Here is a 15,636-nt window from a genome sequence, read left to right on the forward strand (position 1 = left end):
GTGCACAGGAAAAACCTGCTGGCCTATCATCTGACAAAGAGAAAAAAATCAGTGAGGCAATTACCCTACCCTAGAGACTAAGGAGTAATAGATTAAGTGGTACCACTACCCTCCTTCTGCAGTGACCCAAAATTCCCAGAGAATCCTGCAGGTAATCTAAATGAACTCTAGGTTTCTCAGGGCCTATGAACAGTCCCCAAAAGGCCCAAATCCATGGATTTTTACCAAATCAATACGGATCATGAACATGGTGAGTCCTACCTTCTTTCCTACCTTCTCCGCGGAGGACCTATCCTCACACTTCACCTAAAAAATGAGAACATTCACCAGAAGTTCCCCCTTCCCTCTTCCTCATCTCACATCACTCAGATGTCTTCAGCCTACCTGCTTCACTTCTCTGTCACATAAGAAGATGGCTCTTCTTGTTGTCAAGGCCAGCCTTTCCATATATACTCTGGTGGGTAGAAGATGAAATGACTGAGGAAACAAAAATTTGATCTTCCAAGCATATTGATTTATTAACCAATGAATGGCAATTGCCCAACACATTGGGATCAGATCTCCTCAGCCTAAGTTTGGACCATGAATACAGGGGGAGAGTGACTTTTATACATAAAAAAAAAATCAAATAAGACCAGTTAATTAAAAGGAAACACTATAACATTAGGTAATCTGATTTCTAATTAGATGAAAGATCAGGGACTTTCCAGGTTGGGAGGGGAGAAAGCAAAAGGTGCAATTCCCTGAATTCAGAAAAAGAGGTGAAGGAACATGGAAATGATAACTGATCGTGTAGGGTTCATGTTTGGGGCAGCGAGGTGGCGCAGTGGACAGAGCGCCGGCCCTGACGTCAGGAGGACCTGAGTTCAAATCCGGCCTCAGACCAAACACTTGACACTTACTAGCTGTGTGACCCTGGGCAAGTCACTTAACCCCAACGGCCTAACCAAAAAAAAATAATAATAACTGATCAGTGCAGGACCAGTTCATAGATAAGACATAGGGGTTGCTTAAGATGTACAATGGAAGAGTACTACTTATATCAGTCTTTGAACATAACTGGGTTTCTGGTCCGTATAAACTAGGTCCTTCATTAAGAGTCTCTAAACAGGGCAGCTAGGTGGTGCAGTGGATAGAGCTCAGCCTTGGACTCAGGAGGACCTGATTTCAAATCCAGCCTCAGACATATAACACTCACTAGCTGTGTGACCCTGGGCAAGTCACTTAACCCCATTGCCTCATCAAGAAAAAGAAAAAGAAAGAGTCTCTAAACAGCACGTAGGGGTGGTCCAGCTTCCCAGCCATGCAGGGCTAGGTTCAAACAGTGTAATATGGTTTTCTCCCAATTTCTTCTATATCTAATCTGTCTCTAATGTTAAATCTCTTTCTCTCTACCTTCTAATAGTTTCAGATAGACTCCTTCAAACCAGTGGTCTGAGATCAGTTTGAGACCCAGCTCTGCTATGAGCTAGTCAGATGGTTTTGAAAAATTCACTTCACCTTTATGAACTCTGTTTCCTCATTTGTTAAATAGAGATGATAACAATATCTCCTCACTTCTAGCTCTTGCCTTCCCTGGCTTCTTTCCTCAGCTAAAATTTCCCTCTATTCAAGAATCATTTTCTGGTCTTCTTTAATATTTGTGAATTCGCTCTGAGATTATCTCAGATTTATCTTGTATGCATCTTATTTGTACTTGGTTGTTTTTGTATTATCTCCTCCATTAGATTTTGAGGGCAGTGACTTGAGGGCAGGGACTGTTTCTGCATTTCTTTTTTATCTCCATTGCCCTCAAGTAGCAGACAATAAATTAATAGCTAGGTGGCAGTGGGTAAAGAATTGGAGGGCCTGGAATCAGGGAGAGCTAGGTTCAAATGTGGCCTCAGATACTTACCAGCGGTGTGACTCTAGGCAAGTCACTTAACCCTATATGCCTCAGTTTCCTCAACTACAGAATGAGCTAGAGAAGGAAATGGCAAACCACTCCAGTATCTTTGTCAGGAAAACCCCAAAAGGGGTCACAAAGAGGTAGATACAACTGAAAATAATTAAAACGACAACCTAATAAATACTCATTGACTTATTGACTAATTCCTAGGATTGTTATGAGGGTAAAAAAGGTAAATTGCAAAATGTTATGTAATTATAAAGCAGTTTTATTTTTTTCTTTCTTATTTTATGAGATTAGAAAAACAAATTGTATTTTTAAAATTTGTATGTGTATTTCTATTACTGGAAGATGTTCACTTGGCATATATTGTGATATTATGAATGTCAGCATCTTTATGGGTCTTTTTTTGTTTGTTTGCTGATATTCTTCATGTCTAACTAATCTCTATATCTCTCAATCCACTGAATTAGATATTAGTTGGTGATGGCTGTCTTTTACCAATCTCTGTATCTCTCCGTCCAGTGAACCAGTTAATCAACTATTAATCGATAATGGCAAATATTCTTAGTTGGGTGACAGGCACAGTAATTTCCCAAAATCCCTTCTAAGAAATATTCTGATTCAGTTAAGAAAAGTTATTCTAAATTACATGTGGATATAATATGGTCTGTAAATCAGATCCATCCCCATTGGGTAAAAAAAAAATGCCTATTACCAACTGATTAAGAAAAAAGGTAGGATTGGTACAGTATGACATTGATTTATTATTGCCTTCCTGTCTTCATTCTCCTCTTACCAGTCTTAACTGCTTGGTCTTTTTTGATAAAACTTTGTCCTAGGCCTTCTCTTTTTATCTCTGTACTATCTCCATTGGTGCTATCATCAGTTCAACTGTCAGGTCTGTGCAGATCATTCACAGATCCATCTATGTAGCCCTGATCTCTCTTTTGAACTCCAATACCACATTTTCAACTACATATTTTAACATTTCAAATGATGTCCTGTAGGCATCTTTAACTCAGAATGTCTACAATGGAATGAATTCCCTTTCCCCTGAAACCCACCTCTATTCTAAACATGTCTGTTACTCTCAAGATCACCCCTATCCAGTTCTGAGGCTTCTTGTTTCTACCATCACAACATATACCTCCCCTTCTCTCCATCCACATAGCTACCACTTTAGCTCAGTCCCTCATCACCTCTCACCTAGACTATTCTCTCTAATGTCTCCTTGCCTTCAATCTATCCTCTCCTCATTCTCACCTATGCTCCACAGACCAGCCAAAGTGATTTTCCTAAAGCATAGACCTAATCATGTCATCCCCTGCTCAGTAAACTCCAGTGACTCTCTATTACTTCTACGAAGTCCTTCATAACTTGGTCCATTCCTACTTTTACCAACTTCCTGTACTTTGCCATACACATACTATGGTCCGAAAAAAAAGCCACTTACTTGCTGTTTGCTGTATACAGCACTACATTTCCTGTTTTTGTGCCTTTACTAACTGGAGCATTCCATGCCTGAAATGCTCTCCCTCCTCACCTCTGCCTCACTTTCTTCGAGACTCAGCTCAAGTCCAGCCTTCTGTAAAAGGCCTTCCTTGTGTCCCCACCTACCTAGCCCCTTGAGCTTTTCCCTATAAGACTACCTTCTTTCTGCTCTGTATGTATCTGTCATGTGCACCTATTTATTTACATATTGTCTCCCTGATTGGTGTAAAAACCTCTTCAACTCAGTGGACTATTTGCTAAGGAAAAAGTGTTGTTTAGCAAACACCTGGCACAGAATGGGCATTTAATAAATTCTTATTGATTAATTGGTTGAGTAAACCTTGCCTGTCCCTGCACTATTGAGAACCAGACCTTAGAGGGAAAACCATTGTTTTGTTGTGGGGTTTTTTTTAGCTAGGCAGAAGGGTTAAGTGACTTGCCCAGGGTCACACAGCTAATAAGTGTTATGTGTCTGAGGCCAGATTTGAACTCAGGTCCTCCTGAATCCAGTGCTCTATCCACTGCACCACCTAGCTGCCCCAGGGAAGATCATTGTTAAGACAGCAGTTTGACTGCAGGCCTAAGATTTCCCCAACAGTAGCGTACCATAATTGGTTATTTAGTCGTAATACCTTTTCTCCCTGTTCCCAGTACCCCTAGCACTAGGATCACAGCAGATTAAAAAGAAAGGACCTCACCTGATGACATTTAGGCCCAAGAATATAAGCCTCTTTTCTTCTGGGGACCAACCAGACTCCAGTTTGAACAGTTCCTTGAACAGCTCCTGAATTAGCTCACTAGAGTCCCAAACATGTATCCTACGCAGTTTTAGCATATGATTTATCAGTGATAATTTGCCCTGGTATTCCACCCAAATAGAGATGTTTTTGAGGTGGGTCATTTCTTTATTTTGTTGTCTTTATTTTGGAATATCTCAGAATGGAAGTTATTTATGTGCACAAATGATTCCTACCTTTCTGTAGGAACCTACCTACCTCTAAACTGAAATCTCTTCTTGTGTAGGTCACAGTGCTGTTGATATCACCAAAGTGGCAAGAAGACATCGCATGTCTCCATTCCCACTGACGTCTATGGACAAAGCTTTCATTACGGTCCTAGAGATGACACCGGTGCTTGGAACAGAAATCATCAACTACCGAGGTACAATCAGATGTAGAACTGCCCTTTGTACACTGGCTGCAGTGTTTCTCTATGATCAAGCTTAATATTAAGATCTATAGCTTTCCCAAACAGTGTGTTTAGTTATATGATATTTTACAGCTTCATTATTATCACACTACTCAACTCTCAGAGCAACAGTTCTCTGCTTCCTTTTTTTTTTTTAAAGGAAGGACTGTCACACTATTTTCTACTAATACCAGTATCAGCTAAAGAAGATTCAGGACTGAGTGGTAAACGTAGCTATTCATGAGACTGATATTCTGTTTCATAAATGAGAAACAAGTGATGATGCTCATAAAAATATTTTCATGGTATTGGCTTCTTGGAAGCCAGTACCAAAAGTCACTGATGCGTTGTCCATAGAGATCACCAAACATCATTGAGTTCTCTTTTTTCTTCTTTGCATTTCTTTTATTAAAATTTTTATTATGAACTTTACAAACCTGAACATCTCCATATAAAGAACCAAAAAATTATACGTGAAACTGTGAACTCCTATTATGTACAGTTTGCTTTTTAATTGTATATTAAATTTAATGTTACTAAGAAAACTGCCCTGCTTATTTCTGTTTGCTTTTCAACTTCATTACATTCTCTTCTATGCTTGTCATACTCTATTACTCCTCACTCTCAGGCCTAATTAAAGTCTATAAAATTCACCCTGTTGAAAGTTAGTGGCAAGGTGTTTCCTAAGTTTTTCAGGATTTTGGAAATAATACATAGAAATTTTAAACATTTAATTTAGTGGTTTTTAAGTTATGTATCATCTTAACTGCTAATACATATGTGGATTGAACCAAGGTCAGAAGTGCAATTATATAGCTAACAGACTGTACTTTCATTCTTTCCAATACCATAAGAGACAAAGTGATTTAAGGTGACATGACAAATGGCTGTTTATTTTAGTTGGAAGACTAAGACTAGTGAAAGATGCTAAATGACAAATTCCATCACAGACTTGGGGAGTCCTCTCTCTTCAGATGCTTTGTTAAGACATCTCGCATTTGTTCTGCATTTCTAGCTTCCTTGTGTTATATAAGTAGGGAGTCAGGCTGCACATTTACTCTTATGTTTCTCCACCTTGAGGAAAATTAAGATTAAAAGTCCATTAGAGAAACAAATCAGTCAAGTCTTCACTATATGACAACTGGAGTCAATTTGGATGAAATTAAAGTTGCCATCTGTTTTTAAAGGTAGAGTGAATATTCAGAAATAGATTATATGTGTTCAACATATCTTCTGACACTGAGGCATTTTCAGTTAGAAAGGAATTATAAAACATCTTAAAATATATTTTTCTAACCTATCCTTACCACTTCTTATTTTGGAGGAGTATTACTAAACTTAGTTTATACTCCTAGACACTCAGCACTCTTAGAGGCTTGATAATCTGTGCAGTATCCAAAAAAGTCACCTGTACTTTTTTGGGGAAAGAAAGTAGAAACAGTTATTTTTTTCCTCGTGAAAAGAAATGCAGCAAGCTAGACCTCACTTCCTCCTCATCTGTTCCGGCAAACTATATCAGTTGTCACTCATGAGTAGACAAACCTTTCAAGGATGATTAGCTTTCTATCAGAAACTGCTTCTATCCATGGTGATAAAAAAGTGACAAAGATCCTTGCACTCAACCTCTGAATCAGGTAAAGTTCGGCTTTTAATACAAAACAGAATTAGTTATAGTGGGGCCTCGTACAACACTGAAGTTGTATTCAGAGTAAACACCGTTTTGTATTTTTAAATGTTTCTACAAACTGAAAAACAAATGGGGGAAATAGTCATATATTGCAAAGTATGACAAAACTATATGTATTGTCATTTACTTTGTGTCTGTGGGGTTTAAAATCATCATTGCTGCTTTTTTTTAACCTAACTCATTGATGACTAAGCAACCCAAGTTAGAGCATCATTAATGCCTCAGAATCTTGTTTGGATATTTGGACCTGGCCTCGTCAAATCCGTTATGTCATTTTAAACCAGGAATCTAAATATACCCTTAAACTTTTGTCTGTGAGTTTTTCTTTCTCCTTTCTTTCATTGATTGTGATCTCCCACAGTTTGTCCATTTGTTTGTGATGAGTTTAACAGTTCTTCCAATTCAGTAACCCCCCAAAATTCCGTAAACTCTCCTACCTAAAAAAATCCTAGTCACCTGCTAGTCCTTGTACCTAAGGAAAATTGTTTCTTAGAAAAGATGCTAAAACTGGAAATTGTGCAATCTGAACCTTATTTTCTTCATTTTTATAATTGGAGGTAAGATTACTAGCCAAGGGCCTTTTCAAGAAATGACCAAAAATGTCCAATTTAATCACGCATAAATAATATGCCTGTAGATTGCATAGCATGAAGCTTTACAAAGTGCATACAAATCAATGAAAGTTTGACACAGTCACCGACAAGTAATGTTTCTCTTTCTATGTTGCAGTGTCAGAGTATGTTGCGTGATATTATTCTTTTGACAGGTGCTTTGAGGAATCTTTTTGTGGGACTTTAAAGCCTTGTAAAAGCTTTTCAAGAAAATGATCTGGGGAAATCTGTTGACACCAAATGGAATAGGCTAGGTTTCTGAGGCACTAGGTTTCCCTCACCAGAAGTCTTCAAGGAAAGGCTGGATGGCCAGTTATTGAGTATATTATAGAGGGAATTCTTTTCATATACAAGTTGACCTCTAAAGTCCCTTCCGATCTAGTCCACTGGTAACTTTCATTCATGAAGAGGCATCAGAGTAAGATGTTAATGGAGAAATAGGACAGACTTTTAAAGGTACATAAGAGAAATGACCCTAACGGCAAAAAGGCCAGGTTGGGTATAGAGTTAGGCGGTGGAGGGTGGGGAGAGGAAGGCAGGAAAATTGAACATTGATGTATTCACCCTGGGACAGAAGGCAGCCCAGCCTTCAGTCCCTTCAAGTGGAGAGAGGAATGGAAGAGGGCATGGCCCAGACAAAATTTGCCAAAGCAAAGGAGGACTGGAATCTAGGCAGACTCCTTCCCTCTACTTTGCCCTAGCTATCTTCATTCAGGTGTTTGAGGAAAGGATTTCACGTGGAAGTTTTAAGGAGGCAGATTTGGGCTACATACAAAGAAAAAAAATGTTAACAATTAGAACTGTCTAAAAATGGAAGGGCCTACTTGGGTGGTAGCAGAATTCTACTTACTTTAAAAGGCAGCTAGGTGGCGCAGTGGATGGTGCACTGGCCCTGGAGTCAGGAAGACCTGAGTTCAAATGTGGTCTCAGACACTTGACGCTTATTAGCTGTGTGATCCTGGGTAAGTCACTTTATCCCAATTGCCTCGCAAAAAAACCCAAACAAACAAAAAAAGAGGTCTTTAAGTTGAGGTTCGACAGACACTTAACTTGTCTATGATTTTGTAGAGGGTTTTCCTATTTAAGTAAGGGTTTAACTAGAAGATCTCCGACATCCCTTACAACTCTGAGATTCTGGAGTGCTTGGGCATTTTGATTTTTTTTTCCTATGAATTTCTCTTTTGCAAGGATAGCATTAGAGATCAAATAGTTTGTCTCTCTTCTGCATTCCTCAAAACTGGCTAATCAATATATTTTCTATTATGCACTCTCTATCCTAAGTGCCACAAGTACTAATATCCTCATTATTAAGTGGCAGAGCATAGTAAGTCAATGTACCATACTTTTCTGAACATAGACTACTCCCTGAATATAAGCCATATTCCTAAAATATCTTGGAAAAGAAAAAATGTAAAGAAACATGCATACATAAATACACACACACACACACACACACACACACACACACACACACACACACACGCACACACGGAGAGAGGAAGGAAATGGATATACACTGAAAACTCTAATTATAGACCTTACTCAAGTTTGTTACAAGGCAGATATTTGAGTAGAGAGATGATGGGAGAGAACTGTAGCCTTTTGGGAGCCATATTAAGGAAGATAGAACTTTTGTCTGAAGGAATTTTCTGCCAAGCTAACCCCACCCTAATCCAATTCTGTTCTAGGGGAAAGAGTGGAAATTTGTTCACATTAAAGTAAAATTAATTCAATTTAATTCAACTCAACAAACGTTTTTTAAGCTTCTACTAAGTGCCAAGGTATGGGGAGAGTCAAAGACAAAAAAAAAAAAGAGCCAAACATTTTGCCTTCAAGGAACTTATATCCTACTGGGGCATAACTGACAACTTGTAACTTTTCTGAGGGCTGTGTGCATTTCCGTAGGTCTTAAGGCATTTGCTATCAAGTAGAGAAGAAAGGGAAGCCAGAGGGATTGACCGACAGAGCTTCCCCATGCTTCTCAAATTATACCTACTCTGCCTGTTTGTAAGACTAGCCCTGACACAAATGCCCAGGAAGGAAAGTTTATGTTTTAGATGAGTGGCCTAGATCAGCTGAATACATGAATGAGTATGAAACCATTGAGGTCAAATGAGCTCAACAATGTGGCTTTACATGGTGTTGATGCATATTTGTGAGAGCCAGAGCTGGAACGTTTCAGTAGAGCGTGACCATATATAAAAATACAAGTAATTGGTCCCTTCGAGTGAACGTCACTGACAAATGTTATCCTTTTGAAAGTTTCTTAGAACAGAGTACATAAGACAGAATTTTAGAGCTCAGAAGGAACCCTAAATCTATTGCATCTCCCTTGTCTTATGGATGAGGGAATTGAGGCCCAGAGAGATGAACTGGCAGAGTTCAGAATAAGAAGGAAAATGAAGTCCTTCTGGCCTAACCTGTGGTTGAACAGGAACTCCCTCTACATCCTATCTCACAAGTAGTCATACAGCCTTTGCTTGCAGGCCCTCAGTGAGAAAAAATCTACCTCCTGGGGCAGGCCAGGTGTCCTGTCCAGTGGGTTTCCTCTTACTCTACCAGTATTTTCATCAGCTGCCTTCCACACAATTTGAATATGGATTCATGAGAAATAGAGCATTGTTTTCTTTCTAAGATAGTAACTATTACATTGATATGTATAAAAATATACCTGTTTCACATAGCCATTCTTTGGATGGAAAATGGTAATAATTCTCTCTTTTGTGTTTTCATAATTTCCCTGATTCTTTTTTATTCTGGAGGCATTTTATGTCCCTAGACTCCTGGAGCCATATTTGTGAGTTCCATCAAAGTATTCAAAGCCTCAAAGTCTTCTGTGGCCAAATTAGTTTGTGATATGAGGCACTATGCAGTGTTGCCCCTTAAGTAGACATTCATTCATTCATCAAACATTTATTAATCACCTACTTCATGCCAAGCCCTATGATAGGTGATGAAAGAGCTACAAAGAGAATTGAATGTGCTCCCTATCCTCATGGAGTTTATAATCATATGCCAAAATTACTAAAAGTGCAATGAGATTAGACTATTTTAAGAATGTACTATAAGTAAGTAGTCAGTGTGTTGGTACATGTGGGCTTTTTATCTGTTTTGACTAGAAAGGCTTCCAGAGTTGTCTTAAATCTGTTTTTTTACATATTTGCTATTTTTGTCAAATCTCTGTAGTCAGGGTGAGTACTGCCTTTGATTTCTTGCGATATCTTTTATAACAAAAGTTGATAAGATTTTTGAGGCTTCTTTTAAAGATTCATTTTCTTCCCTGGTAAAATGCACAACATGAATAGATTATAAACTCAGAAATGATATGTGTGAGTTGCCAGCTACTAGAAGGAAGATTTTGAAATGTACTCTCACCATTCTCTGCTGTTCATGGGCTTTATTGAGTTAACATTGTGGAAAGACATCATTCAGATATCAGGGATTCTGTGAATTTTAAGCTTTCTTACTTGGAATTATGTGACAAAGTATAGAAATGCTTCTAGACTGGGTTTCTGATTATGGTGCAATTGATTCTGGCCAAGGAGCTTCCTGCCATTTGCTCTGGGAAAATCTCAGCCTTGCCTCCTATCCTTCCTAGTCCACTATGGCACAAGCCATCCTCAAACCACCTTGAAAACCTTGGCTCGTCTAAAATATGGATTTCAGAGCAGGCTGTGTCAAAGTCTGAGTTCTGTGTAGGGATTCTCATGTGTTCCATGTTGCAGCTGGAGAAAGGTCATATTCCGGAACTCTCCCATCTTCTCAGAACAGCAGGGAATTCTCAACGAGGAGGGTTCATCCGTCAAAAGTTCTGTGGCTCTGGTGTTTTAGTGGACTCTGGGGGAACGGGATCAAAATAATGTTTGCTGTCCTTTCTTCAAACAAGATTTGGTTAGTGTACCTGTTGAATTCTTCCCAACCACCAAGGAGTCCGAGTCACTTACAGATTTTAAAAGGACACGATATGTCCCTTGTCTTCACTTGGCCTGATAGTGCGTGCTGCCATTTAATGGAATCAGAGTAGCAGTGGGATTAGGATATATTCAGCTAGCCAAATGGATTCCTCCTCATTCATTACTAAGTGCTAATTAAACAGCGGTCTTCATCTATTTTTGTCTCACTGTCTCAGGCAGGGCTCCAAAACTAGAATAAAGTGGAAAAGTGAGGAATTTATCCAAGTAGTAGAGATGAGAACAATAATAGCCACTTTTTATAGCACTTGAAGGTTTCTGGAGCATTTTACATACAACATATCATTTAGGCCTCCGTAACACTGCCAGACAGGTACTACAGGTATTATTCCCATTTTACAAATAGAGAAACTGAGACTAAAGAACATAAGCAGCTTACTTGTAGTCACACAGATAAGAGGTGGGATTTGTTAGAGGTGGGATTTGAACCCAGGTTTTTCTGACTCTTAATTTGTTCTGAGTTTTTAAGTAACTGCATTAGTCTTTACTTTACCAGGAGCAAAGGACTAGCCTAAAACAGGTAACTAGCAAATGTTTCTCTATATAGATATTATCCTTTGCCAACTTTCACTATAGGTCTTTGTATACATGTGATCCCTTGTGCATATGCATTTCATTGCATTGTTCCATGAGTAAATCTCAGTACATCCTTAAAATAGTTTCATCTCATTGTATTCTTGTATTCAGAAATCTTGTTAACCTTCTAAATTATGCACATCTTATTACATCTTCTCTCCATACATCCTATTATATTATTTTCTACATACATCTCATTAAAATTTTAAAATATGAGCATATTTCTAAATAAACATTTTTATCTAACTGTGGCATTTAAAAAGGTTTAGGAGGCACTTGCTAGCTGTATGACCCTGGGTAAGTCACTTAACCTCAATTGCCTCACCAAAAAAAAAAAAAAAAGAGGTTCAAGAGACCACAATTTCTGGATAATTTAATCATTTTATTAATAATCTTTCTCTTAAACCAATGACAATCATGGAGGCAGGCTCACAGTTTATATACCCTTTGAATAGTAGGTGTTCCCCAGGGTGGGAATCAACCCTGGTTAGTTAACAATTAATCAGAGAATGAATATTACAATGAGAGTGACATCATTATACTCTAGGATAGAGACACCATCTTCATACCCAGACCATCTCCAGCCTTGGGTAATTCAGACAAAAAGGTCTGTCTCCACCCAATCTTTTTCCTTTTATAAGATTTTCTTTTTTTTTAATTTTTTTATTTTTGGTGAGGCAGTTGGGGTTAAGTGACTTGCCCATGGTCACACAGCTAGTGAGTATCATGTGTCTGAGGCCAGATTTGAACTCAGTCCTCCTGACTCCAGGGCCAGTGCTCTATCCACTGTGCCACCTAGCTGCCCCCACCCAGTTTTGATTGAATGGAATTCACCTTAGACTAGAGATTCCTAGTAAGGTTGGGTGAGGTCAGATAAAGGAGGTTAGCTCAACTTTCAGAGAATGAGGTCTTGAAATGAGAATAGAAAAAGGGGGAACTCTGAATCTCCCCAAATCTTTAATTATTAATAATCATTTCTCTCAAAATCCTCTAATAATAGCATTGAAGCAACATAGTACAATGGATATATTGCTAGGCTTGGAGTAAGACTTAGGTTTAAACCATGCCTCTGATATTTACTGGCTACATGACCCTGAGTAAATAACTTCACCTCACTGGGCCACAGTTTCCTCATTTGTGAAGTGAAGGGGTTGGATCAGATGGCCTTTGAGGTCCCTTTCAGCCCTAAGTCTATGATCCTAGATGCTTTCAGATCCAAAGATAACATTACTGAAGCATGATTTGAGTTCGTTTTCCAGTAGTGGTATTGTATTTCTGTGTTTTCAATCTAACCTTAACCTCAGGTGATGAGGTGATGAGGGCCTGCATCAGGGTTATGGCAGTGTGGTGGAAATAAGGGGGCTTATATGATGGATGTCTTGAAAGCAAATCAGTACAACAGATTGGATATGGGGGTAGGGTGAGGTGAGAGTAAGAAGTCAAGGACACCTAAGGTACAATCCTGGGTGACTTAGAGGATGGTATTGCCCTCAGTAGTAATGGAGAAATTAGAAGAGAGGAAGATGTGGAGGGGAAAGACAGTAAGTTCAGTTTTTAACTTGTTGGATATCTATGGGATATCCAGTTTCAGATATCCATTAGGCAGTTGGAGAAGCAAATCTGGAAGTCAGCAGAGACATTGGGGCTTGATAAGTAGTTTTAAAAATCATTAGAATAGAGATGATAATTTAATCCATAGGAGATGATGTGATCACCAGGCAAAGTAGTATAGAGTATAGGGAAAAGAGAAGAGGGGTAAGGACAGCCCCATCTGTTAACCCATTATTAACAGGTATGAGCTGGATGGAGATCAAAGGAGTCTGAAGAGTGGTCATGTAGGTCAGAAGAGAATCAGAAGAGAGTATTAACCTTAAGTATTCAGAATCATTAAGGTGGAGAAGATCTGACCAGGAATGAGTTAGGTAGATATTTATTGTCCATAGGGGTTTGGCCTCAGACTGAATCCTTTTTTTTTTTTATCTTTTTATGACATAGTGTCATAAAAACTTTGAGAGAAGAGAGTGTCAAGGAGAAGAGGGCAACTGGCAGTTTCAGAGTCTTCAGAGAGGTCAGTAAGGATGAAGATTGAACAAGATCATTGGATTTGGCAATTCAAAGGTTGTTAATAATTTTGGAGAGAATGATGAGGTTTGAAACCAAATTCTACAAGGTTAAAAAGAGAGTGAGAATAAAAGAAGTGTTGATGCCTATTGTAGACAAACTCCTTCTCAAGGAGTTTAGTCACAGAAGGGCAGAGAAATATGAGATGATAGCTAGTGAAAATGGATGGATCAAATGAGAGTTTTTTGAAGATGAAGGCAACATGGGCACGTAGCCAGTAGACACAGAGAGAGTAAAGATAAATGAGAGAGTGGGAATGATAGAGGGAGAAATCTGCTAGAGAAGACAGAGTGGAATGGAATCACTTGTCCATGTAGAGGGATTTATCTTGGCCAAGGAGAAGGGCCTTCCCATTTTGTGAGACAGGAGTCAAGGAAGAGATTGTTACATAAGAACTGGGTGATGTGAGATGAGGAAGATGGGAGAAGAGGATACTCTTGGTGGATGACGTCAATTTTTTCCAGTAAAATATGAGGCAAGGTTCTCAGCTGAGAGGTTGGAAGGAAGGGAAGCCATGGGAGGTTTTAGGAAAGCTGTAAAGGTTTAGAAAGCTTCTCTGGTTTCTTGGATAGTGAGTTAATTAGAAAGGTGTAAAATGATTATCTCTTATCAATGAGAAGCCATTTGAGTTTATGTAACATAAATTTATAGTGGATCTAATTAGCATTGTCTCATGAGTTTCTCAAGCTTTGTTCAGTAGCATGTGTGTAGAAGCAAAGGCAATGGATGGTGGGAGTGATCCAAAGCTAAAATTTGGTAAGATAAAATTGATGATATGATAAAGAGGTCAAGGGATTCAAGAGAAGAGGAAAGTGTAGAGTTGAACTGGTTCACAAATTGGTCAAGATGGGGAAGACAGGATAGTGTAGCTTGTACAAGGATGGGAAGAACAGGTTAATTGATTGGTGGTCATGTATGGACAAAGAACAGAGTTTGGGGTTGCAAGGCAGAAGGAGAGATGGAATGACAATAGATTAGGGTCATATAAAGGAAATTCAGAGCTCATGAACATAGAAGTGGTAGATTTGTGGGTGATGGTAAGATCGAGGATTTGACCATCTTTCTGTGTGGCTGAGATGGAGTGAAAGAGTTGATCATGGGAAATGAGTAAATTGAGGAACTGTGTGGTAGTCCTACTGTTTGAGAAAGTATTAATATGTATGTTAAAGTTCCATAGTATGAGGGCAGGAGCTGAAGAAGAGAGAAAGACTGAGCCAGGCACTGAACTCATTGAGAAAGGAAGAGGAGTGTCCTAGAGATGAGTAGACAATAGCTACTAGAATTTTGATTGGGCATTAAATATGGATTGAATGAACCTCAAAGGAAGAGAGGTTACAGAATGATGGTGGTAGAAGGAGAACCTGGAAGTAGCAGTGGAGATTAAGAAGTATTCCTATTCAGGACAGCTAGGTGGTGAAGTGGATAGAGCATCAGCCCTGAAGTCAGGAGGACCGGAGTTCAAATCCAGCCTTAGACACATAACACTCACTAGCTATGTGACTCTAGGCAAGTCACTTAGCCCCAATTGCCTCACTAAAATAAATAAATAATAAACTTAAAAATAAAAATAAAAAGTATTCCCATTCTCCCACCTTGGCTAGTGAATGGATGGAATGAGGGGAAGTACAACCAGTCCTGAAAAGGGACACCAAGGAAATTATATCATCAGCAAGAATCCAGGTCTCAGGTGACAGCCAGAAGATGGAAGGAGTCGGAAAGGAAAAGATTTCATATGAAAATAAGTTTGTTGTTTAATTGAAATAAGAAGAAAAGTGTGTTGACTATGGATCAGGCATTTCATAGAATACAGTGGAAGGGATGATGGTTTTAGAATAGAACATTGTGGGGATTGAGTTGAGGGGATGGAGATGAGGAATCAGAATTGAATATTGGCCTTAAGTTTTCAGAATCATTAGGGTGGGGAAGATCTGACCAGGAATAAGTTTAGGTAGATATTTATTGCCCATAGGGGTTTAGCTTCAGACTGAATCCTTTCTTTTTCTTTTTAAAATTTATTTTCTTTTCAATTCACAGAACAAAAAAAGCATTTCCATAACACAGTACAATAAAAAAGATGATTTCACATGAAATTACAAAACT

The 15,636-nt window shown here is 38.7% G+C and overlaps 1 protein-coding gene across 18 annotated transcripts in view; it reads left to right on the forward strand.

Moving 5' to 3' along the window:
- The window catches only part of GPHN (gephyrin), a 789,636-nt gene that overhangs the window by 653,738 nt on the left and 120,262 nt on the right, over window positions 1-15,636 (forward strand). For all 18 annotated transcript variants that reach the window (XM_021004811.2, XM_021004814.2, XM_021004816.2 and 15 more), the window contains one exon: window positions 4,406-4,543. In XM_021004811.2, the coding sequence (XP_020860470.1) occupies window positions 4,406-4,543 (138 nt within the window). The remainder of the gene's footprint in view (window positions 1-4,405; window positions 4,544-15,636) is intronic.

Source organism: Phascolarctos cinereus, unplaced genomic scaffold (assembly GCF_003287225.1).
Source record: "Phascolarctos cinereus isolate Bilbo 61053 unplaced genomic scaffold, phaCin_HiC Scaffold_3;HRSCAF=262, whole genome shotgun sequence".
NCBI lineage: Eukaryota > Metazoa > Chordata > Mammalia > Diprotodontia > Phascolarctidae > Phascolarctos > Phascolarctos cinereus.